Source organism: Sparus aurata, chromosome 20 (genome assembly GCF_900880675.1).
Source record: "Sparus aurata chromosome 20, fSpaAur1.1, whole genome shotgun sequence".
Taxonomy (NCBI): domain Eukaryota; kingdom Metazoa; phylum Chordata; class Actinopteri; order Spariformes; family Sparidae; genus Sparus; species Sparus aurata.
This window is the reverse complement of record NC_044206.1, coordinates 18,822,242-18,847,901: the sequence shown is the minus strand read 5'-3', so window position 1 is coordinate 18,847,901 and position 25,660 is coordinate 18,822,242. Positions and strand designations below refer to the sequence as shown.

Sequence of the window (25,660 nt, the reverse complement as noted above, 5' to 3'; positions counted from 1 at the left end):
TGTGTGTTTCACTTGTGGAAGACCAGAGTGAAGCCAAGAAAAAAAAAGTAAGAGGTCATCGATTTCAGACTTCAGTAATTTTCACTTATCTGCTATTAATTATAATGCCTCTAAACACTTTTGCAGCTGGAGGGTTCTCTTAGCAAAAACCAAACAAAAAACTGATTCAAATCTAAATGTACATATGAGGTTAAGTTTTAACCTCGTATGAAGTTATAATTCTTCATAACATCCGACTTCCTTCCTCGATTCTTTCCCCTAAGTTGCCCAACAGGTGATAAAATTAAACGCCAGTGCCTTGAGCAAGATTGGAGATTTATCTCGGTTTCAACTACAGCACGGCTCATTCTGAATTTTTCTGTCCAAACCCGACCGAGGCCGAGAGAGAAGAAATTGAGACTTACACAAAAGTTTTTAAGTTTTTGAGTTTGTGCTACCCCGTCACGTAATTATTGTCAGTGTTACTGTTTGCCTGTTCACTCTGATTTCAGACATATTCAGTGTATACCATAAAAAAAAAATTCTACTCATATGGATATGATATAAAAAAAATACATATACGTATGTTTTATAATTATATATATAATTATATATTTGGTTACACAAACTTGGACATAATTTCTTAAATTTTTGTCCAATCCCAGCCTGGCAGAACCCGGACATCCACGCTCTAGTCTGATTATTGATCGAAACATTTTGTTATATATCTTGTTGAATTGTTTACACAAATCCAAAGTCTTTCTTAGACATTTAAATGGACATTATTGATAATATCTTTAAATATGTGTTGTAACTTTGCTAACCTAATTACTTTTTGTCTTTTCAAATGGCTTGACTGCATACAATATACTACATTACATATAGTGTTCATCTTTATATGCGTGTAAACACCCTAATATAATAGCTTAACATGTGAATTTTTAATCTCATAGTCAGTTGTATTTAAACTCTATTTTCCTGGAGTACAGACACAACACATACTATAAAAATGTCACAGTCCTATTGCTCACTGTGCTGCACTGGATGTTGACCCTTTACATACTTACTGTTGTCGATGCTGTAATGGGTGAGGGGCTTTTACTGCAAAGCTTACGTTAACTGTCTAGGAATAGGCTGAGAATTAGAGTGGGGGAAATCCTACTGGCCATCTGTGTGTTTGTTGCGCTTATGAGTGCTGATATATTTGTGTGTGTGGATACTACTATACAGGCATCACGTGTCAGTGGGAGACTGTGTCATCCTCACTAATCCCTCTGATATGAATGAGTGGAGACAGACAAGAGGTTTCAGCTCACATGGCATCGGTCAGGGGTTGTTACAGGGAATGCTGCTGCGTAATAATCAGTGTAACCAATGTTCCTGTGTTAAAACAGTACACTAAACATTATGAACTGTATCTATGTACAGTGCTATTTTAGAGTAACAGTGCTGCATCAGGAAAAAAGTATACAAGTTTCTCCTTCGTCTTTTCCCTACATTGTGGACAACAGATCCTTGTTGAAGTTGGCTGGAGGAGAGCTAGTTAGTTGTTAGCTGCTAAGCTAAGTGAGCTAAAAGCTGACAACTAGTAGAGCTAAACATACAGCAGGAATTTGGTTTTGTTAAGAGGAACATGAAGCCTTAAAAAATGAATGACTTTACCATAACTCAATTTTTAAACGCTTCATGTACCGAAGCGTACACTTAAGTCCTTCACCTGGGTCCAGTTTGGTGGTGAAAGACTCTTTTTAATTTGTATGTATTTTGTTGTCCTTTTAATAACTTTATTTTTAAAGAACAGCTTAAGAACTACAAAAGTACAAAGTCAAGACACAATATTTGGATTTTGGGACGGTCAGCATTCATTCAGGGACAGTTGCAATTGTTTTTTCGGGTCAGTTCTAGGATGGTAGTGGAAAAAAGTAAGTCTCCTTGTTCTGCTTTATTGACCTGAAGTTTAGGGACTGTATGTTAAAAGTATGACAAAAGTATGAGTTGCACATCAAATTAAAATAACAAGCGAGTCCTTTAACCTCACAGTCATTGCTTGATTTCAAATATGATGTGCTTGAGTGCATATCCCAAACAATGAAATACATTTTCTTACTGTTCTGTACAGGCTTGTAATGACTGTACTATTTAGAGGCCTCAGTTAACATCTAGATTCTTAAACGCTTATCTGTGCGCAGTCCTTCTGTCATGTGTCTCCAGTTTCCTGAGAACCTGGTAAATGTTACATGAACTATCTGCTGCTTCATCTCCACTCGGCCTCTGTATTGTTTGTGTCCCCGGGGAAATATGGCAAGGAAAATCTATTTTTCCACTGCAGTAGTTTTTCCTCCGAAAGAAAAGAGAAAACAAGCGAAAGAAAAAAGTGTTGCCGGGGCCCCATCCCCTCCCGCCCCTCCCTCGCTGTTGTCTCATGGTTGATCTTTCCAAACCATCGGTTGCGTTCACAGAGGGATTAATGGTTTCTGCGAAGCCAGCCAACCCATGGAGGGAACGGAGCCTTCGAGCGAATGAGGAACAGCTGGTCTCCCCCTGCTTGTGACAGCTTGAGTGTTTGAGTGTGCGTTTGTGTGCGTGCGCGATGGTTGCAGCTGACCTCTGAGAAGGGTCAGTAGTGCCGTCCCTGGTCTGAAAGTGGTTCTTAAGTCTTAGGTTTTCTCTCCCATCTACTGCCCTTGTTGCTGCTATTAAATCATAACACTGACAGTGGGTCATTAAAAGTACTTGAGTTTTTGTTTAATTAATTCTGTTCATCCACTGAGTGCACTATGTGTGTGAGAGGGAGAGTCATTTTCAATTTTTATGAGCCATGTCAGTGACAAATTTCCCATAATTTGGGGGGGTCATCAATAAAGGTTTTCAGAATTTCCGTGAATTTCCTGGGAACTGGTGCGTTGGTGGATCAAGGCTCGGACAAATGGTTAAACATTTTCCAGTTTTCAGTTTCAGCTTTTTGTAAGTGCACATTTCATAGAGCGTTTTGTGGGTTTTTTTAATGCTTGTTTGAAGATTATTTTTGTGATCAATTTTTTATTTTAGAACAGACGGGCAGGACGAACACCTTGAAGAACAACAACAGTGTGGAGCACACATGGTGCCGTCGACAGGAATTTAGATACAGTGGCTGTAATAAATGTTGAGAGGCAGATAATCGCAAGCAAAATGCTAATAACAGTAGAATGAAAAGAGGGAGAAATCCATCTATAGCAAAGTGGGGCCCTTGGGCCAAAATCGGCCCTTCATAATGTTTGTCATGGCCTATTTGTAGCTAAAAATACATTTAAGAACTGTGCTGCTTTTAGTGTTTTTATTTGAACACAAATTGTGCCCTAAATTGGATTTGAACTGGCAAAAAAATACACCAAAGAAGTCATGATTTTAAATAGAAGAAAGTGGCTACAGTTTTCAGATTTTCTTTGACTGGAGGTCAGCTGACTGGAAGTTAATGGGGAGATGAGGCGTGCGTTTGAGTGTGTTTATGTGTCTGGGTGTGTGTGTGTGTGTGTGTATGCATGTATTCCGTGTTGTTATGATTGCTGAGAAGAATCTTCCTGCTATTTCGGGAGATCTCATTGTCATGTTTATTCTACCAGTCTCCTTATCCCATGGCTGTTTTGTTTACAGGATAGCAACGATGTGTGCTCACTGCTCACGCTGTAAGAATGGCAGCACTTTGATATAATCTCCCCAATTATCTGTCGTCAATTCCGCCTATATTATTCCTCTCGCCGCGGCAGCTGGGGAGGAGATTGGTTTTGTGCATGTCGAACGGCAACAGCTGCATCCACTAAAACAGACAACTACCTCTGCACACCTCCCCGGTCCTTCTTTTTTTTTTTTTTTGTGTGCGTCTCCCTCCCCCTTTTTCCTCTCTCACTCAGTGGTGGGCAGGTCACCCTGAATTATTCATCAGTGTGAAATGAAAAAGCTCATGGATATTGAATATCCCCTCTGAAGTGGTGGCCAACCTTGTGTTTTTTTTTTTCTTCTCTTCCTTTTTTTTTTTTGCTGCTGAAAAGAGTGAAGAGCGGCAGATCTCATTGCCAGGGTATTTCAAAGGTTAACCGATTGCTTTACCTCATGCACATATTTACTTTCTTCATGGTCTGTGGCCGTCGAGAAGGGGGGCGGAGGGAGAAACCGGGAAGGATGAAGAAAAATATTGGGGGAAGAGAGGAGATGAAAAGAATGGGAATAAAAAGGTAGAACGCTAATCTGTGCTCCTGCGGATAATTTTCTCATGGAAGAACTCGCCACAGTGGGCAGCCTCGTTGTTTCGCCGTACCCGATTCACTAACCTTTTCTCGTCGCGCGTTGTGAGGCCCGCTCCTTCCTGGAACGAATGCGGCTGTGGTCGTCCCGATCGACCGGTTGTCATTCGTTTCCCGTGCGGCCCACTGTGTTCCTCCATTGTCCTCCTGCCCAGTCTTTTGTCCTGTGGTTTGATCTGCTGCCCGCACTGCAAATCGATGCTACTGGTTGCCATTCATTCAGCTCAACAGCCAGCAAACACAGCAGGGACTCTCAGAACATCTCCCATGTGAGAACATACAAAATGGGCAGCGAGGATAAGGGGGGGAAAAAATCCTTCAAGCTTCAGAGCTGTGTTGTTTTTACATCTTAAGGACATTTTAGTCACATTTCTGTGTCCACCGTTTGCTGGCATTAGTGTCTTTACTTGTCTAACAAGAAGGCTGAATGCTGTTTGCCTGATGGACAAAGACTTAAAAGACTCTTTAATGCCGAAGAGCAGAAGCAAAGATAATGAATAAATAAAATTAGTGAAACTGGTCAACGGGCGAGCTCCTCCTCCCTTGTTTTGTATGCTTTACGTGCTGTCTTTGGCCAGTACGTTGCTACTGCCCTGTACCCTTTCAATCATTACAGTCCATTTTTCTCCATTCCCAATTTCTACTGCAGCATAGACAATTACTCAGGAATCCTTTCGAGAGTGTTCCCAAGCAGTACAAAAACCAAAAAGTGCCTGCAGGAAGCGGCTAACTGGCTAACCTTTTCCAAAAGTATTCTAAACAGAGTCATAATGACTGACAATTGGAGAGAGGAAAGCGATTTTATTTTCCGATGAATAAAACAAGTCAAACTATCTGTCTTCCAGGAAAGGCTTTTTGAGGCTCGTGCATTTTTCGCTCATTCGAGAACATCTTGGCTCTTGCAGGTTATGGCGCTTCAGCTAAGGTGAAAATGCATCAGCTGATTGGCGCCCAGGAAGTGGGGCTGGGTCGGTGTCAGGTGTTCCAGGTGTCATATCGTGTGACCAACAACTCCAGTTACAGTGGTTTTCTGGGGGGAAATGGTGGGTCCTCTCTGCCAGAGGAGGTGTGAAATATCATCTGCCATGGTGGAGTGTGGTGAGTAGGTGGGTGGGAGTTTCTTTTCAGAGAGGGGTTACGATGATGAAAATGGCTGTAACTCTTTAGCAAAGTGCGCTTTAAAAGGCTGTAAGTGGACACCTCATAGTATCTGATGGCTGAGTCCTGGCTGACAAGACCCCGCGACCCTGGTGTATTTATCGTAATGGAGCACAGCTGGGCCGCGGCTTCTATGGGTTAATAGCCGTGTGACAGCTTCGGGGGGGCGGCTGGAGGGGGGAGCGGGAGGTATTGTGCATGTATGCATTTTATTTACTCGTGCACTCTGCTGAGCGGCACGCAGGGGCCACACTTGGGAGGGTGGGACTCTCTGCTGTGTCTCCACTCTCTCTGCCAGGCCAGATGGCTCCTGTCACTGAGCGAGGAGGTGGAGCGATGGAAGGGAAAAGGGGAAGGAGGGGAGCTCTGAGTCGCCCTTAACAGCGCCAGAGTGGCCCGTCCCCAGAGCCACCACATCTGGAGACCACCTGCAGCTGGCTTACCCCGCTTCCTCCGTCCCTTTCCCCTCTCGCATACGCTCACTTTCTCACTTTGTTTTTCCAGATGGGGGAGGTGGCGGTGGCGTGTTTGGTCAGGCTGTGATTTGTGCCCATATTTCAGTAACTTTAGTGTGCCTCTGCTGTGGGCAGAGCGGGAGGGAGGGAGTGAGTGAAGGAGGGGATGGGAGGGAGAGGAGGCGGCGGTGGTGTGAAAGCGTAGCAAAATATCATTTTATTTTATGACTGCACCAGCCTCTGAGAGTTGTGGGTTTTGTATTCGTAATATTTCTTTCTTTATTCCTCCCCAAGTAAAAAAGGCAGAGTGAGAATGTTCGCTTTTCTTCCCTTCACTGTTGCTGCAACTGATCCAGAGGCCACAGGGGGGCTGTTCCTGCCTGGAAAATAAAGCCTGCTTGCCCTCGTTGGCTCCCCCCAAATAAAATACACTCATTTGCATTCCCATGCTGTAATTTAGCCCTCCTCTCTCTCTCTCTCTCTCTCTCTCTCTCTCTCTCTCTCTCTCTCTCTCTCTCTCTCTCTCTCTCTCTCTCTCTCTCTCTCTTTCTCTTTCACTATCTCTCTGTCCCTCATCCCTACATCTTTTCAGCCCCGGTCCTTGCGGTTCCGCAGGGATTGGAACGTGGGAGGGGAAGAGAGGAGGGGAGGCAGAGAAAACAAAAGCAGAGAGGCAGTGTTGACTCAGGGTTGTTATCTGGACCGCTGTTGAGGGGGTGGGGGCCCTTATGTGTATATGTGTGTGTCTACGTACAAGCCTGGGGGGTTATTTACCCTGGCTGCTGCTGCCACGGCAGGTGCCTCTTGGTGGATAAACCTGGGCCTCCTAAATAAATATTCACCATGGGGAAATGAGACTGGCGTCACCAAAAACAGCACTTCTATGCTTCTCTTTTCCACCCTCTCTCAGCCTCTCGTCACACCAAGTATGATCAGTCTGTTAAAGATCAGCCATCTTACTCCCAAATCCCAAAAAGAAGTGCCACTGAGCATAAAGGACAGAAAAAAATCTCAGAGGACTTGTGGATGTTTTCTTGGAGCAGAAGGATAACGCTGATATCAGTGTGTATCTGTGCTGTACAGCGCCTCTGTCTTTACGTCAGTAGCAGCGACTCTCCTGATATTTTGGTTGGATGCACTCACAGCTTGTTTCCTTCGAGATTTGAGCTCTTAAACCAAGTTGTTGAACGAACAAACATGACCTTTGGCTAAAACGATATTGCATTATTCATTCCCTGTGCATGAGACGCTGAGAGGGTAAAGAAATTGTTGTCTGTTGCCCAGTTATTATCTTGGCATCAAGTTAATTTGCTCTGGTCCAAATCAGTGGGTGAGATGGAAACCTCGCTGTGTTTGAAAACATTCACTCCAATCGTTGGTTATATGTATTTGGGGCGGGGCCGAGGACGCACTGAAAGCGTTCCTATCCACCCAAATATCAAGAATTCAATACTTTGTTGCTAGTCCAGGTCAGACCTTTGATTAATTTTCCGGTTTGCTGCAAACAACTGTTGATTTTACCCATCCACATCGCAGTATGCAAAGACTACCTAACTATGGGATACATTTAGCTCTAACTTGCGGTCTATGCCTTTAAGTTGGGTCAAATCAAGATCAGATCTGTTCGAGAATCTGTTCCTTTGAACGGTCCTGCTGTCTCATTTCCATCAAGTTGTAGGTAGTAATTTCCAATAGTTGTGGTTTTATTTGCTCAGGTTTTCAGATCTTCAACTATGAGACTTTGGTCTTAGCCCCGGCAATATGTTTTTTTCATTGCACTCCAGAAGGTACAAGACCCTTTTACGCAGAGATCCCACTATACTGCCTTCAAGAATAGACGTCATTACGTTACAGGGAACAATAAAACAGTTGGTATAATGCTGCACCAGAGTGTGATTTTGGATAGCATGCCATGGGCAGCACGGTGGCACAGTGGTTATCACAACTGCCTCCCAGCAAGAAAGTCCTGGCTTTGAATCCCAGCTGGGGCGGGGACTTTCTGTGAGTTCTCGCTGTGCTCGCCCATCAAAACATGTATACCCTTCACAATTCTGTGTTGCCAGAATGGCAGAATAACGCAGCAACTTTTCCACCTTGAAGAGTAGGGCCGCACAATTATTCAAAACATTAACAAAATTGCATTATGGCCAAGTGCAAAACTATTTGGTACAGGCCTCAACATTTTAACTGTTTTTAACTCAATAGTTTTTTACAATAAAAATTGTGATGCAAAACTGATAATTCCCATTAATCATGAATCATATCATAATCTTGATATGTCAAAAATAATCACTTTTTTTTTGCGGAGCTACAGTACCATAGGGACGGTTTCTTTAGTGTCAATTTAAACTTGATGGTAAAGTCTTTGAATTTTTTCTTCTGGCACAAGTATCAAACCAAAAACCATGAATATTTTATAACCTTCTAGTGGTAACCGGAGAAGTATTTTGTTTTACAATTTGGGTGAACTGACCCTTTAATTACAAAGTGTCACAGCATTAGCATATAAGACTGCACATACTCTTGATATCAAGTTGAAAGTCCAAAAAGTCAAAACAGTATTAACACACCACAAGATAGAGTTGTGAAAGAAAAAAGGAATAAACGTTTCTAAAAGCCGGCAGGGGTATTCTTCAGGGCACAGCTGCTCCTGAGCCGAACCCCCTGCTGACCCAAGTCCAGCATCTGAAATGGACCCCTGAACCTCTGGTCATAATGTGGTCAGCCGAAGCCTCGTCTCCAAGCGGCAGGTTGGCTCGCTCTACCATTCGCTTTCTTAAAATCCCTTTAAGTGCTTTAGGGGGATTTAACAGGCCTCTACATCCAGCGTCCTCTCAGCAGCCAAGTTCCAGCGCTTACAGGAAAAGGGCGCTTACAGTATAATTAGGCTGGTTAAAGAAGAGGGCTCCCTCTCAACGGTAAATCCACAAGGACTGTAAGGAGGTTCGGACCATTTGTCGGGCCTTCCGGAGCGTGACCGCTGCTCTTGAAGCCTCACTGTGCGAAAGGTTAGGGCTATAAGAAGTCACGCAACAGGAGGAAATCAAAAATGTATTATTATGCTTCAAAAAGGGAAATGCCTCTCAGGAATATTGCACTGTGGTTCTTTTGCATGTAAATCCCGATCTGTGGTAGTGCTTTTTGCAATCATTTTAATTTCTTACAGACTTTCATGAGGAAACTTTCATTTTTATTTTAGGGGAGACTGGTTTAACCAGATTTTCAGCCACATTTTCAGTCCTTGTGCGTCAATGCACCAAAGAAAAGGTTGATTTTCTGGTCAGAATATCTTCAAATAATAGTAATTAAGAGAGAAATGACAGAAAAGAAGAGCGAAATTGTTTTAAAATATTGAAATAAACACTGATTTAGAGGGAGGACAGAAAAGAGCTCAAGACATTAAATAGTATTAGATTTATTTTATCTCAGGTCCAGTTGGTGTGTCAGGTTGTGTGGCAACAACTGGGTGTGTGCAGGCACCAAATGCGTAAGCGCTAAGGTGCGGTTGTGGCTTTTTGCTTTACGGCGGTGGAGGCGGAGGGGAGAACAGAACAGATGTAGCCTTCAGTACTGGTTTAGGACCAAGTCTGGCTGCTCTACATCTGAAAGAGGAAGTGTGTATTTGTGTGCGTGTGTTTGTGTGTGTGTGGGGGGGCCTGCTGTGCCAATCTGTTCTCATTAGTGTTTACTCGCCCCCTCCAAACATGTAACGACATGCACGTCAACTGCTGGAGTCGGGAGCGTATAGCTGTTTGTTCGCACCAGGTCTCTGGCTGCACCGAACCTACACCAGCTCTGTCCAGATACCGCTTCCATTCAAAGCTGCACTCTTACACTCTGCACACTTAATCAGTTGGTTGTCTTGCCTTTAAAATGTCAGAAAATGGTGATAAATGCCTCAAATGTCCCAAAGATATTCAGTTTACTCTCACAGAGGAATAAAGAAACCAGAAAATATTCACATTTAAGAAACTGGGATCAGAGAATTTGGACAATTTTTCCTGAAGAAATTACTCAGTTGGTGAATAATTTCATAGTTGACAGCTATTTGATTAATCAATTAGTCAGTGGCAGCTGCTGGAGATATTGGAGGCAGATCCGTGTGATAAGTCAAAGATTTTGCAGTTTTGGTTTTCAGATCCGACTAAATTCACTCAGCTCAAAGAATGCTGCAGTTTCATTAATACAAACTGAGACAATATGTAAAGCCAATGATATATTATAAAGAAAAAGTCACGCCTCCACGAACGATCTTCCCTGACTACACTGTGAAGATTTAACCATAAGGTTGTCAAAACTGTTGATATTTAAATACTTTTTGGAAACTACAGGGTTTTAAATGATAGAGTCTGTCTTATTTATACATCTGATAGAATGAAAACTGCCAAAGCTATGATTAAAAAGCAGATTCCTGAGCTCATTTTTTTAGTTTGCTCATCAGTCAGTTAAGTTGAGATTTATCGCCACGGCAAAATGGCTATGAATTGTATCCGCTTTATTAAAAAACTGTAAAAATTCCACTATTCTGAGCCAAATAAGCACATAAAAAGATCGTGTCGGGACTGAAGCTCAACAGCACTTGTGAACAGAGCAGCAGCAGTCAGATATGATCTTTAACTGCTTACACTGGAGCTCAATAGCGTCTGACCTTTTGACCTGTGGAGCTGGCAGTCATCAGTGGCCAATTCACAAAATCTCCGGCGCTCTTTGATTCGCCCTTCCCTTCTTCTTTTTCCTAAAATATCCCCGACCTCTCAGAGCTGCTCTGTCTTCATGAGAAGCTGTGATCTGCCACGTTCCATATTAACATATTGCTGTCAGTCAGGGCCCCCCTCCTCCTGCTCATCGTCTAATGTTATTGAAGAGAGAAAGATCAGAGGGGCAGGCGTATCCCCACACTCCATCAAGAGTCTGTATATGTGTGTGTGTGCATGTATGTGGGTGTGTGTGTGTATGTATGTGTGTGTGTGTGTGTGTGTGTCTGACCGGCTGGCAGGAAGTGGGGGCTCTGCTGCCTTTGATGGTCACACTCCCTCAGATGTGTCATTGCTACAGACGGCGGCTCGCCTGACACACCGTGTCTCTGCTTGTTGGGCTTGCGTGCGTGGAGAAACAACAGCCATGATATAGTCACGTTAACACACACACACACACACACACTTGCAGTGGTAACACACAATTATTCTGCATAAAAAGACGAAGTGGCATCCCGTCGGGACGGACAGATCCACCCACCCCTCTAAGCCAGAGCTGCTCGGTCCGTTCCACCTTTCCACTTTACTGTCAGTGATAATCGGTTCTGGCGTGTGACCGTGCCGGGCTCTTTGTCTATTGGTCGCGCCTGTCATGCAGCCGGTGAGGTGTGTGTGTGTGTGTATGAATAAGTGTGTGTGTGTGTATTTATGTGCATGTGCGTCGCCGTGCTCTGGCCGTGCTGCAGAATTGCAGGGAGGCTCCGGTTACATTGTTATTCTAAACAGGGTGTTTTCAGCCACTCGTCCTCCTCGCAGTCATTCAGCGGAGCGATCTGTCAGTTCGCTCCCCTCCCTCCTTCCTCTTCCCTCCAGGGACCAAACTGTGAACTTAACACACTCGGCTCTGATGACTTCCCTGATGGTGCGAAAAACAGCCAACTCTACAGCTGTAATGTTATTGCTGGAGTGGCTTGAATGTTGCATTGTTCTTCGGGTTTAAAGTGTGTGTGTGTTTCGGTGTGTATTACATATTCAGAGCGAGGGAGGGGGAGTGTGAGTGTCACTATTCCAATCTCTTCCCGGTAACCCGCAAAAATGCCAGGGTGGGGTGAGGTTGTGTTTTTGTGTGTGTGTGTGTGTGTGTGTGTGTGCTGTTTGGGGGAGGTTGTTGAGGTCTAGATGAAAGTGGAAAAGCAGAGGAGGAAACCAAATAATCGTGAGGGGTGAGGGAGGTGAGGCTGGGTGCAAGCGAAAGCAAAAGTGTGTGTGTGTGTGTGTGTGTGTGTGTGTGAGGGAGTGAAGGGGGGGAGGAGGGGGCAGGCGTTCTTAAAACACTGTGGAGTCCAGATCAGAAATAAAACATAAAAAAGGGGAGAAGAAGAAGAAGGAGGAGGAGGGAGGAAAAAAAAAAGGGAGGAGGGATTGTGCTCGAGTGTGTTATGCGTGCGGATCCTATGAAGTGAACGCAAGCCGTGGAGTAAAAATTGTGCGATCCCAGAGAAGCTCAGCTCTGCATGTTCGAGCTGGCACTTTTTTTTTTGATTTAGACAGAATTTGTTTTTCTGCAAGATCCTGTTTTTTTTTTTTTGTTTTTTTTTTTTCTGCCCCTCCTGGTTTATTACCAGCTAAGACAAAGACAAGGAGAGAGGAGCTAAAGAGAGAGAGACATGGTGAGAGGGTGATAGAGAGAGACGCACAGTGAATAGATGTTGCGCAGCTGACAGCAGAGGAAGCGGCAGAGAGAGAGACAGAGAGAGAGAGAGTTTCCAGCCATCGTGCTCCCCGACCGCAGCCTTTTTCTTCCTGGGAGATTAAAAAAAAAAAAAAAAAAAGGACAAAAGCCTCCACCGCCCCCACCACCCCTCTCCACCTCCCCAACCTTCTGCAAACCCGCTACCATCCGAACACCAGCCTGCACGTCGCCGTGTGTACGCGCATAAGGGGACGCCGCGGGTGTATGGTGCTTTTTCTCGCAGCCCCTCAAAGGCATGGACTGAAGATGATGCAGCCGGGGGCTTAGTGAGAGCTCGCTCCGCGCAAAAAAAAAAAAAAAGAAAAAACTCTTCCCCTTCGCCAACAGGGCCAGACCAAGAGGAGCAACTCCGGGGGAGGGGGGAGGGGGGGTTGAAGGAGTGAAGGAGGAGGAGGAGGAGGAGAGCAAGAGGGGGGGTGCCCTCCTTGGATTATTGCGGAGGGTCTTCCACTTCCCTTTTTTTCGTATTTTTTTTTTTTTTCTTCTGCCTTTTTCCCACTCGCCTCAATCATCTCGTGTTTTTTCGCTGCGATGCGTAGTTTTTAAAGCCGAAGAATGTGGAGACAACATTTTCCAGGCAAGCAGCATGTTTCCTGTTTTCTTTTCTGGATGTCTAATAAAGTCTGGCATGTGGGAGGTGGGAGGGGAGGTAGGTGGATGGGGAGAGGTGGTGGTGGTTGGGGGGTTGAAGTATGGATAAGAGGAGGGCAGAAGGAGAGTGTGTGTGTGTCTGTGTGGGTGTGGGTGTGTTGTGTAGCCGTCAAGGTAGGCGAGTAGTCCAACTGTGTTGTCATTTCGAGGTCCGCCCGTCCTGCGCTGCTGCACTTGGCTCCCTGTTTGCTGCCTCCTCTGCGGTCTGGGGCTCTGAGCGCGCTCCGTAGCTCGGGGCAACACCGGAGAATAAAAGAGCGGGAAAAAAGAGAGCGAGAGGGGAGGGGAAGGGAGGGGAAGGGAGGGGAAGGGGAAGGGAGGTCCGGCGTGGTTGTGCCATGGATGCTGTTGACACCCGCTTTTGTCCCGCGGTGGAGTGCAAGCCCGGCCCGCCCATGCACACAGAGGGTACCATTTAAAACAGGCGTGCGCTCATTTTCTTGGCAGGGGATGGATTGGTGTGGCGGGCAGCCGGGTGGTGACAGGGGTGGGGCAGTTGCAGGACAAGTGGCCTTTGTGTGCTACTTTTTGGGAAGTGAAGGGAGGGAAGGGCAGGGGAGGAGGCTGCCAACAAAGGGTGCTTATACCCACCCACCCCCTTCACCCAGATCACCCCCTCTCTACAACTCATGCAGTGACCTCGTGCTGTCAAAGGCAGATGAAGGGTTTGTGTGTGTTTATGGCAGGTTTTGTGTGTGTGTTAGTGTGTAAGAGGGAGGAAAGTAGTAAATGAGTAATTCAGCCTCAGTAAAGCAGAAGTACAGACTCTGGCAGGGTGCCATATGAAAAGGGAGGAAACTCTAGCAAGGAAAACAAAGTGTTGTTTGACCCAACGGCACATCTGTGCATTATGCCAAGCTTCTCCGTTACTCCTCAGTCAAGCTGCTGGCAGGCGGCCAAGGTTGTGTGTGGGTTCCTATTCATTTGTTGCCACATCCATGCAAGTGCATTCCTGCTGTGTCCGTGTTTTCATGCAGATCTCGCTTTGCCTTCGCACTTTGTGTCTCCACAAGAAACACTTGAAGTGATTGCACACATTTCACACGAGTGAGGTTTGAAAGTAGTCCGCTGAATCTAAATGTAGTGTAAAATCTTCTTATCGAATCCATTTGCAAGTCACTAAAGTTGATGTAGTTAACTTACTTTTACACACCTTATTTTTCTCGGGCAACTTGTTTCAAATTACTTAAAAATCTACCATTTCTGACAGGAGGCTGGATGCCATATAGTTGAACCAGAGAAAATCCTCCTCTTGCTGCACAACAAAGTCCCACGTTTTACTCACTAATGACGATTGATGGTGTTTTTTCCTTTTCTGTATGGAATTATCTTTGGCCGGGCACAGATGCCAAATTGCAGAGTGCACATTAGCCAGAAAACAGCCAAGTTTTATTTTGGCCTTTGGGTTAGTTACTTGAAGAATTATCATGAATTAGCTACAGCACAGAAAATCTGCTGCCAGCGACATTTGCCATTTTAAACGGACAAAATCTGCTTTCAGTCATGGTTTTTTTAATGCAAAACCTGCCACCAGAATGTTTTATAGACTCATCTTTGCTTGTGAAAAGGGATTACCGTTTAATTTGTTGGCAAATTATTATTTTTCCAACCCTGAAAGTGGAACCAGCGATTGAAAAACAGACCCTGCACGTGTGCCCCTTTTTCAGCCACTGTGGAACCAGTTATATTCTGGTTCTGTGCACCCAGTTGTGAACCATTAGGAGCATTATAACCAAAGATAACTTGGTTCGGAACCTAAGAAATTGGTTGCAATCTGGAACCAAAAAAAAAGGGGCGAAGTCCGAACCAAAGCACTCTGCCCCCCGCTGAGGACACATCCCTTATTACAATGTTTCCGCTCCAAACTGGTAACAAAATAACCTTCGTTTTCAAGATTCTTGAAACGGCGCTGCTTCAAGGACCGGAGCTAATTTGGTGGAAAGCGGCCCACAACACACTCAGGCCACATATCAATATTCCAACCCCAGTTCTCCCCTCCGTGGGCATGTTCCTTCACCCGCACACTGCCTCCTCCTGTTTGACTGGCTGCCTGTGTTAACCAGGGGATGTGGGTCATGTTTCAGCACAGCGCTGCTCACAGTAAATGGCCGTAACTGCTGGCGGTCAGCAGCAGCAGCAGCGGCAGCAGCAGCCCCCACCCACCCTTGTTGTCAAGAAGGAGCCACCTGCAAACAGCAGCTTGGGGTTGCTAGGTAACCGATGGCAGCAGATGATGATAGCATGGTGGAGGGGACTGGTCTACTCTCCCATTACCGCTAAAGTGACTTCTTTCTCCGGCTTTTCTCGTCTGTATTTGCCGACCACAACGCGACTGCCGATTCCCTTCTCCTTTCTGGTCCCTCTTCCCCCCTCACGGAGGCAACATAACACCAGCAGCAGAGGCCAGCAGTAGGAAGAAAACTCCCAGCTCCCTTTCCCCACATAATGGAAACTCTGGCCTCATCTCCCGGTGCGCCGCTCTGCTGCGTCCTGCTGCCAGACTCTGACTAAGTGTTGCTGGCTCAGGAACCGCAGCCTCCAGCCGGGGCCCAGTTCTGGTCCACAAGTATTTGTCTACAGGAATGATTAGAATTAAAATACCGATGAGTGAGAGAGATGGAGCGTGCACACACACACACAAAAAAAGTGTGATCTGATGAATACTAGTAATCTACGACGAGTGATTCTAAAGCCTCTGCCTTTTCCACCGGAGACCTAGATTTCCAAAATAATTTTCATTGTGACCCAGTTCTCATTTTTTGACGAGTGTTGTGCGTTCTAATTGAGGAGAATGCTCCGTCTTTACACGGCTGAGATCACCACCTTTTTATAATTTCAGAGACGCGAGACGATCGCGCTAACACAACGAGTAGCAGTAATAGCCACTTAAATAATTTCAAGGCCTTTTTCCTCATCTTAAAATGCACAATCTTTTTGAGTGGAGAGGCTACATTAGTTTACCAGGTGCTACCTCCAAAGTATGGTTCAAGGTCGTACCTTTAATATTGTAACAGCTGAAGAGGCAGAGGTGTTTTTCTTCTAATTGGGAGATGAATAATGAGCAAAAGGTAGAGAAATGGACTGATTTGAAGTGCTGAAACAATTATTCAATTAATCAATCAGTAGATAAAATGTTTCTCATATCATAATATCGGATGCTTCTGGATTATCGGCCAGATTAAATATGGGCCCCGAGCTCTGTTTGCTCAGGACAAGGGATTTGTTAAAGAATTAATGCGTCACTTTGTTTTGACATTTATAATTAATCGCTCATAAAGAAAATTCATTAGCTGCAGCCCTGCATCCGACAGTTTTTGCTTTGGCAGGTAAACTCACGACAGCAGCCGCCTCCCTTAGAGAAAAATGTACTCGTCCCAAATCATTTCACAGACACACACACACACACACACACACACACACACACACACACACACACACACACACACTCACAGCCTGGCAACAGTTTAGCAACAAGCAGAGGAAGGGAGAACACAGAAAAGGAAATGAGGAGGATTAATTAATGGAGGAGTGAAATTAAGAGCCCTCCGCCTCCTGCGTTTCTGACTCCACAGCCCCTTGCCCTCAATGTGCATGTTCACTGACATTTTACAGGATATGGGGAGTTTATGTCCTCCTCCATTCTGCTCGATTCAGCTGCTGCCGTAGAGCCAGGTGACAGCACAGGAACACCTCTGCGTATTTTATTTAGCATTTTGCTGCTAAACAGGCTGTTAGAGCACATTTTGAAACAAGAGCGGCGAGAGAGTGTTTGTCACAGCGGAAGTGAAAGTTTGTTTCCATGCAGCAGAAGGCAGAATCTGTTTTTGATATTTGTGTGGGAAGACCTCACAGAGGTTGTGACCATACAAAGATTTAAATCCAAACTGAGATCAGAGATCAAAACATTTAAGGGTGAGAATTCAAGAGGACAGTGAACCGAATATTGGGAAAATACTGATTGTTATGACACAAAAGTGTTTAATCGGTAACAGCAAAGGTAGATCACACAAAAGCATTGATTTGTTGATTTGCAGGACAAAAATTATTTTGCTTTGCAGAACGGCCTTTGTGAGACGATTACCTTGGTCGGGGTGAGTTTGTTTAGGCTTTTCACTCATTTCACACACAAAAAACACCTTCACATCCAGGTCAACACTACAGCTGAATTTTTAGAAACATGTCTTTTATACTTCTAGGTTACATCTAGACCAGCGGCTTTCACACTTTTTATTGCCAAGGCACAGCAAAGGGCAAGCCAAAATCTCAGAGCACATCCCTGTTCATGTTTGTGCAGAATAGCCTTTATTTAGAATATTTACTTATTTTTCCCCCCCACGTATGACAGTAAACTGAATATTTTCTGGGTTGTGGACCAAACAAGACTTGTGAGGACGTCATGATCAACATTCATTGACATTTTACAACAACTCAGTTATTGTCTTTATTAAACACTATTAGTCATATCTATTTCGGTTAGTGTCATGAGGATCTACATCACATTTACTTTGACTGTATCATCCTTGCTATTATTGCTGTTGAAACAATAAATTCACAAACCTAAATGTAAAAAAAATTGACTTTTCTGACCTGTAACTGTAAGAATATCGCTCGCAACCAACTCAAGCAGTTTTGCAGTACTTCGGCTATAATGTCATGTTTTAAATTGCTGTATGTAACGCCTTTGAACACATGAGGTGACATTCTAGACAATTCTCTACATTTGTAAAGACACGTCAGGATGCACAAGCCGTCAAGTATCACCATAGAGACAGAGGTGATGAGGGGGGTGTCGTGAATGCATCAGAACCGGCTGTTGGTGGCGTTGTGCAGCTGACAGACCCAGTGGTTTCAGGTTAAGACCGGTTTGATGTACATGCTGTCAGTTTACCACAGTGGGAGTGTTGCCTGTCACCTCCCCGCTTCCCGCTGCCCGAATACATCATCTCCCCTCCATCTCCATCGAAATCAGCAGAGTGAGAATCAATCTGTCACATAGGAGGACACACGCTCGCAAAATACACACTCCGGCTCCTTGAAAGACAGAGCGAGCGGGAAAGGAAAGGAAATGATGGGAAAGGGAGGAGGAGGAGGAGGAGTGATGTTTGAGGTGAAAGGAGGAGCAGTGATTACAGAAAGACAGCTGAGGAATGATAGCAGAGGTGGGGGAAGAAATAAGATAAAGAAAAGGAGAAGCAGATACATGGTGAGCAAGCAGAGATACAGAGCTCGACATGGGCAGAGAAGGAGGAGCTGTCAGAAGATGCTATCGTACAGGGGAGAGATCTGGGAGAAGGCAGCACTGCAGACGACGTGCTGAAATGTAACGGCGAGAGGGAGATTGAAAGAGTAAGAGACTGAAAGGTCAGAGAGACAGGGAAGAAACCCAGCGGATGATTCATTGGAGTTCACCCTGTCGAACTTCTGCCCGAGGGGTTCAGCGCTGACTGCCAGCCACGCCTCACCCACAGCTTCTCTCACCTGCACAGCCACTGCCGTCTGTAATCTGTATAAGCCAGTAACTAGGGCTTAAATGAAGCAGGGAGAAGGTTGCATGTGTTGTGCTGCTTGTCTGTCAGTCAAGGACAGCCTTGCAAATGCATGCCGCAGACGTGCAGTGCCATAATCGATATTTTTTACATCACCATTGAGTAGGTTGTGAAAGAGGTTGCTCGTAGTGCTGCATTCATTCGCCCAGCTGCCTGAGCTTTGTAGCCTCTCGTAGCTTATTATTTGTATTGCAGCAATGATTGGTCGATTAATCAATTCTTTGATCTTAAGGAAATGAATCCCAGACTATTTTTCGAGCAAACATTTGCTCAAGATGTCGTGCTTTTCTTTGTCATTTAAGACAAGAAATGAAAGGTTTTTGGGGTTTTGAAAGCAATTTGAGGGCGTCACTTCGGCGTGTGGGACAGTGTGGTGAGCATTTTTCTTGACTAATTTAATAATGATGAATATAATCTATAGATTAATCAGTAATGAAAAGAATTTACAATTGATAGTGATCACCTGCCTGTCATAATCTGGTGGCCATATTTGGCAACTAGCCCATGAAATAAAAAGATTTAGCAGCTGAAAAGCGTTGGGGCTAGTGGAGGTGGTGGAGACCAACATTGAGATCGAAGGAGATGAATATTGGACGTATTGATCATGTTGACAGAAGCACAACTCCTGAGTAATGTAACTCTGTGGGACAGCAGTCATAACATCTTTTTCCTGACTGTGTATATGTCAGCTTGTTTCCACTCCCCACTAGTTGCAATAAAAAAAATGCAGCCTTAACTTGGAAAATCTATCTTATGCACATAAAATGTCAAGCTGATAAATCCTGTAATACTGGAGCTATTTTCAGTATTGATTAATGTATATTAATTTTACATTAAAACCTTTAGTTGGATGAAATTCTTTAGCTTATTAAATGTCAGAATAGTGGAAAAAGCCCATGGCCATAAATTAAAGCCCAAGAGTTATCGTTTGGTTTTCTTTCAATTAAACAACTAATAATTTCAGTCCTGATATACATGTGCACGAGCACACTCTCTCACACCGTCACCAGTTTGCTGTAATGGACTCATTCGGCCAGCTGCCTCCATTAATATTCAAGGTGCTGTCAGTCGCAGATGTGGCACAGACAGCAAAGTCGCCGCGGATCACCTTTCCAACCGTCGTGTCACCTGTCTTGAACGCGGAGTGCAATAAGTAGGCGTGGAAGCAGTGATGGTGTCTGGTGGTGGTGGTGGTGGGCTGTGGGTGAGGACGAGGGGGGGGAGGCGGCTGTCTGTCTGTCTGTCAGGGGAGAAAATCCGCCCTTTGCACCGAGAGTGTGAGGAGGATACTGGCGTTCGCGACTTCAACTCCCGGCGCAGATGCCAGCGGCGCCAAAAATAAAGTGCATTAAAGCTGGCAGCAGACGCCTGTTAAGTGATCACCATGACAATAGGCGGATGGCATGGGGAGATGACACCTCCACGCCGATCCTCCCCCGACCGCGAGAGGCTGCGCTGCAGGACTGCTCAGCCGGGCTTTTTTTACGACGTCTCTCTCTGTCGTTTATATTCTCTCGCCTTTCATCCTCCTCTTCCTCTCTGATATGTCTCCTGGGAGCTCTTTAAGCTAACAGCCAGTGTTTAGTCTGTTTTTATGCACGCTCATTTTACATTTTAATTTCACTCTCCTCTTGCTGTTCTGCCTCCCTCCCTCCCTCCCTTCCCCTCCCACCTGTTTGTTTTCCCACCGTGCCTCTCAGCCCCGTTTTGTGCAACGGCCACACACAACTTTCTCGATCTCAAATCTCCTAATCTCACCTTTATCTGCCCTAATCAGCCTCCTCTGCTGCAGTAATCCACCAGCGCACGTCTCTAATGAGCCCTCCTCCACCTTTGCTCGCCTTTTCCCTTCCTCCGCCCTGCCGCTTATCTCGACCCTGGAGTCTGACGTCATCGTAATCTTCAGGATAACTTTTAAGTGCACACTTGCGCAGAGTGAGGCCACGCTCGAGCATGCAAACTGGAGGAGATCAGCAAAACACGAGATAAGAAAGTGATGTCAGGGAAGATCCATAGGGGATCTCGCTGTTTGTCTCCTGGAGGGATTTTTGCCTGTTTTGTCAGCTTGGTCACATCCATAGCTGCTAAGTGAGTCTAAAGATCATGACCTGTGCAGTGTTAGGGCGCTGGTACTCAGCTGGGACCAGTCGCTCTCCTTCATGAGGTCCATCCATCCACTGGCTGGATTCTCAGCCCCGTGCCATATGAATATTGATGCCTCCTCGCTTGTTAACATTGTATGAAGCAGGACTCGTAATTGTCTGTCGTCTCAGCGCGACACGTCTTCTTCAGTGGGATGTGTGAGAAGGTCGGCCCACTGGGGAGCTGGGCTCCTCTCGCCTCTCTTCACTTCAAGTGAGAAAAGTGGCGAGGGGTGGGGTGGGGAGGAGAGCAAGTGGAGCGCAGACAAAACCAGAATTGCGACACGCACTTTGTCAAGAGCGCTGAAGTGCGGTTGTGAGTCGGCTGTGGGTTTGTTTCGGGGCTTGTAGCGTTTTCTCTAATGCTCTCCATTTCAATGATACATGGCTCTTTTGAGGCAGGGCAGCAGTGAAACTCATTTTTGAAGGTGTAGCTCGCAGTTTTTTCCCCTTTTTGTTTTTTTTACCTTCCTCTGTTCCACAGCTGGTGGTTCCACTCGCAGCCGAGGCGAACGCATGGATCCTCTCCCTTGAACTGAGAAATGAGAACAACCAAAAGCGTGCGCGTGTTAGTGTGCAGCTGTCATACGTACACGTGAGGGAACATGAAGATGTTCACGTGTTTGTGTGTGTGTGCACCTGCAGGCTTCCGCTTCCATTCACTTGTTTCTGTATGTGAGGGTGTGTTTGTTGCATGTGATGGAAGAGTTTGGGAACCGTGAGAGCAAGAGGGTTCCCGTAAGTTAGGCTGTGGTGTAATCCAGTCTTGAGTGGGCGCATTGATTTATTGAGCAACGTTTGGTAGTTCAGACTGAGAAGCCCCGTTTCCTGCTATATCCTAATCAGCGATTATCGTGTGCACACATTAGCATACGTACGCACACGCAGATTAGGTCATTATCATATTTTATTTTTGAAGTCAACAGTGAGGAATTGACTCCAGCTGGCAGGAGAGTGTCACTTGCTGATTATTCGTCTAATAATTTGCTGTTAGGTTTTTTTTTTCAGTAACACTTTTTCAAGTTGTTTTATGATTATTTCTATGGAAATGTGTGTGTGTGTATGTGTCTGTGTTGTGATTTTTAACGCTCATTGCTATTGACTTTGACAACTTTTCCATATAATGACGCAAAAAAAAATGCTTGGGTTCAGCCAAATTATAAGAAAAGGGGTATTTTATCAGTAAAAACCTGTGGTGTGTAGCCATGTGGACTGTTTTGGGATAACCATCCCTGAAACTCACATCAGCGCCCAAAAACAGTAAAAAATTCTGTTTGAACAAACCCAGCGGTGTGTTTTTTAGATCAAACAACAGTTATTGTAGAGAGTATATGCTCCTTCGGCACCACAAATTAAAAATCAGAGGCAGAAATCTCAGAATCCCAGGAAATTAAATTGAAACTATCTGCATGGTTTAACACAAGTAGGGCTAAGAAAATATAGAAACCCTTCTGTGATTAGGTTGATCTGACCCACTGAGCTGAGCCACTGTAAGTGGTGAGGGCCTCAGTGCTAAAGCAATCATGAAAAATGTTTTCTTAAACCTAAAATAATCTTCCATCCCTTTCTCCCTCTTGTCTCCAGGTATTCGGCCCCAAATCATGAATGGGCCAATGCATCCGCGCCCCCTGGTGGCGCTGCTGGACGGGCGCGACTGCACCGTGGAGATGCCCATCCTGAAAGACTTGGCTACCGTCGCGTTCTGTGACGCTCAATCCACACAGGAGATACATGAGAAGGTAAAACACACACACACACACATATGCTTCACTTCACTTCCCCACTGCAGCAGAAAGTTGATGTAGAGATGGAGTCTGTCGCTCACTCACGCCTGCCTCTTTCTTTTCTTATCGCGGCGCCGATACGTGAAGCGCGTTATATTGGCTCCATACACGCTCGCCAGTTAAAATATAGTGGCTTCATTATGATTTAATGTCGCTTTGTAGCACGGAGTGCAATGCCTATATCAGTGCCATTGTTGTAATAGAGAGTCTTGTATGGCGGGGATGCAGTGTAATTACATTGGCTTGTAGAGGCTCTTTATTGCTTTTTATACAGCACCGGGGCTGCAAAACAATATATGGCCACGGAGATGGGTATCACCGAAGTGCTATCTCTCCATCTGCAGACACGGTGAGAGGCGCTCCATCTCTCCTCTGTTTTTATGAAAATGGGACATATTAAAAATGAAGCATTTGCATAGAGATCAATTCAATCAAAGACCTTGGGCGGCGAGGAGAAGGGGGTGGCGGGTGGCTTTTCGTTTGTTTTAAGGCTGCCTTATCAGGAAAAACATGATTGTAATGTTCACCTCGCCAGCATATTCAGCAGTTCCCAGTAATAACTTGCAGTCTAGATACCCAGAGGGGCAGTGTAGATTGAAAATGTCCAATCTCTTCTTTCTGCGGCATTGGATGCGAAGATGCAGCGCTGATAACTCAGTTTCAGTATGATGTTGTCAGGCTAGACACCAGCTGCTACACTCTCCTCCATCCGCACCAGAAAATACAGAAACTCATGGGAAAGGCCTGTCAAGAATGGAGTATGATGGTGCCCCGAGGTTATGTCAGGTCTCCTACCCGAGTAATCCTTTATTTCTCGGGTGATGGGGGCATGATGAAACACACGGGTAAAGACTGATCAAGATCGAGTTACAATGCCACTTCAGCGAGACCGAATCCTACACGCAGCACCTGCGCTCCAACATAACCATCCAAGGTCGATGATCCCCTGTCTTTCTCATAGTCACATGTGGCTTTTAAAAGTTGGATGATAGCCCATATGGCAAGGAGACAACACTGGCCTCTATCACATTGTACACTGCCTGACACTGCATCCAATTGTGGCATTAAGATTAGGGACTGCAAGTGATGTTTTACACAAGCGGACAATCTGTTGATATTTTGTTTTCGGCAATAAAAATATCAAAGAAATCTATGAAGCGCTTGTAGAAAAAGGCAAAATTCACGAGTGTATGAATTCTCACATTTCCTCGGAATTGTTGATGATGATTCAGCCTGTTGTTTCATGGAGTTGTTCAGCATTTTGGAAAATATGCTTATTCTTTCTCACGGATCTAATGTCAGGAGAGGGAATTGCAACCACTTTCACGTCTGTACGGTAGATAAAAGGTTGAGCGAGCAGCTCAAACAAGAATCTGGTATAGACTATGTTCTTTTTTAAGAGTAGGGGGAGATCTGGGGCAATAGCAACAATATTTAGTTTGATGTCATTAACTCAAAAACCTTGGTTAAAACCACAATGTATGTCACATTTTCACTTCTGTGTTTGTGTGCATTGATTAATTAAGATGCAATGTGTTTAATTAGCCGCTGACGATTTTTTACTTTTCGGAAAGGCAAGCTGTTTTTCCCAAATCTGTATTCTCAGCTCGCTAAATCGCTGCTAGCACAAGCCTCATGTTTATTGAAGAGATGTGAGAGGGATTTCTTTCTCATAAGTCTTGTCAAGAAAGTGAACAAGTATATTTCACAAAATGGCAAACAGTTATCTCAAGTCCATATTTTCCAGAGGACGTTTTTATTTTTATCATTTAAGCTTTGCTAGGTTCGCCTCATTCACACAATGAAAAAGCTTCTCCTCTTCACTCACATCTCTGCTTCGCTGCTGAAGTGGATTTAAAAGGTGCAATCAATAAAGGATCATAGCTTTCTCTTTATAACATAACTCCACATTACTGTGTGCTGGTGCTCTGTGGTGTTTTAATGCTTTTTTTCTCCTGTGTTGTTTAAAGCTGTTATCGCACAGAAGTGCTAAACGCTCCAAAAGAAATGTCTGGAACCACATCTTCTCTGCCAGGTGGAGAGAGTCTGTTGTCGGGTGTTACAACTACCCCTCATCACGGCTCACTGTGACCTCATAGTCATGAAATCCCTCCCCAGTAAGCCGCAGAGTCAAACTGTGTGAAAGTGTATCACCGAATCGAAACCCCTTTTCAGCGGGACGCTCTTTCTCTCACACTCACGCACGCCAAAAAAAGTGACGTGTCCAAAAAAAAGCCCAGGCGTCGTCATCGAAAGGATAGACGTTAACAAAGCATAAAGGCTTCGGTTACAGTGGGGGAGGAAGATATAGATTAGTTCAGAGTTTCCATTTAACTACAGTCAGGGTAGATTTCCACTCAAAGAAGACTCGTCCAACTCCAAAACACAGCACCAGACCTTTAGACAACAGGAGCGTGTGCCCTTTTTAACCTTGAACGTGTATCTGGGAGGCCTTGTCCGGGACACCGCTCTAATAAAAAGCAGTATGGAAATTTAGAGCTAATCTGCTAATCACAGGAGAGCTAATGCAGTTTGCCTGGAGAGCTATTATTTAGGTGCTGACAAGGGCTGCGGCTCGTACTGAGGGGGAGAATAGTTTAGATCCACATCAGACGGAGTAACAGGGCTAGGTCACCTTGTCCATGTCAAGTAGCTGAGGATGAGGGTTTTACAGCCCGAGGTGACTGAATCCAGACTTTTACACCAAGGTGTTTGTGATGCTATTTATCCTCCGGATTACGTGATTCAGGGATGAATGAGGCAGAGTACTCCAGGTTCATTTCTGCCTAAACAGATCGGATTATACGAGTCCGCTGAAAACAGATTTTCGTGCTGTGTCTCATTCCGGGTTTGCTGGCGTTATTGGGGGAGTATTGAGATCACACATTTGGCCTGGAGAGACACTTTCTGTTCTCGCTTTGCCAACGTGTAACCACAATCCATCTCAAGCTAACTCATGTCAAGTCAAATTTATTTATACAGCCCATAATTGCAAGTTTGTCCCAGAGGGTTTTGCAATCTGCAAAATATATCATATTCTTACTCTCTTAGACCTTCTCATTCATTCAGGAAAACTTAAGTAATAGTAATGTAGAAGAGTAGGAACACTGTACACAGTTAAAATCACCAATGCCAGGGTGCTTTAATGTGAATCTTGTTGTTGGATAGCTTTGTCTTGACAGCTGTGTGTCACTCCAGAAGTGTTTTTTTTATTTCCTT

At 44.9% G+C, this 25,660-nt stretch overlaps 1 protein-coding gene across 6 annotated transcripts in view; it reads left to right on the top strand.

The window, feature by feature from the left end:
• LOC115570791 (C-terminal-binding protein 2) overlaps positions 1-25,660 on the top strand; it is a 108,591-nt gene that overhangs the window by 65,033 nt on the left and 17,898 nt on the right. For 5 of the 6 annotated variants that reach the window (XM_030399522.1, XM_030399523.1, XM_030399520.1 and 2 more), the window contains one exon: positions 22,242-22,396. In XM_030399522.1, the coding sequence (XP_030255382.1) occupies positions 22,242-22,396 (155 nt within the window). Of the gene's footprint in view, positions 1-12,730; positions 12,897-22,241; positions 22,397-25,660 lie in introns of those variants that run through there. The other variant, XM_030399525.1, reaches the window with a different exon arrangement.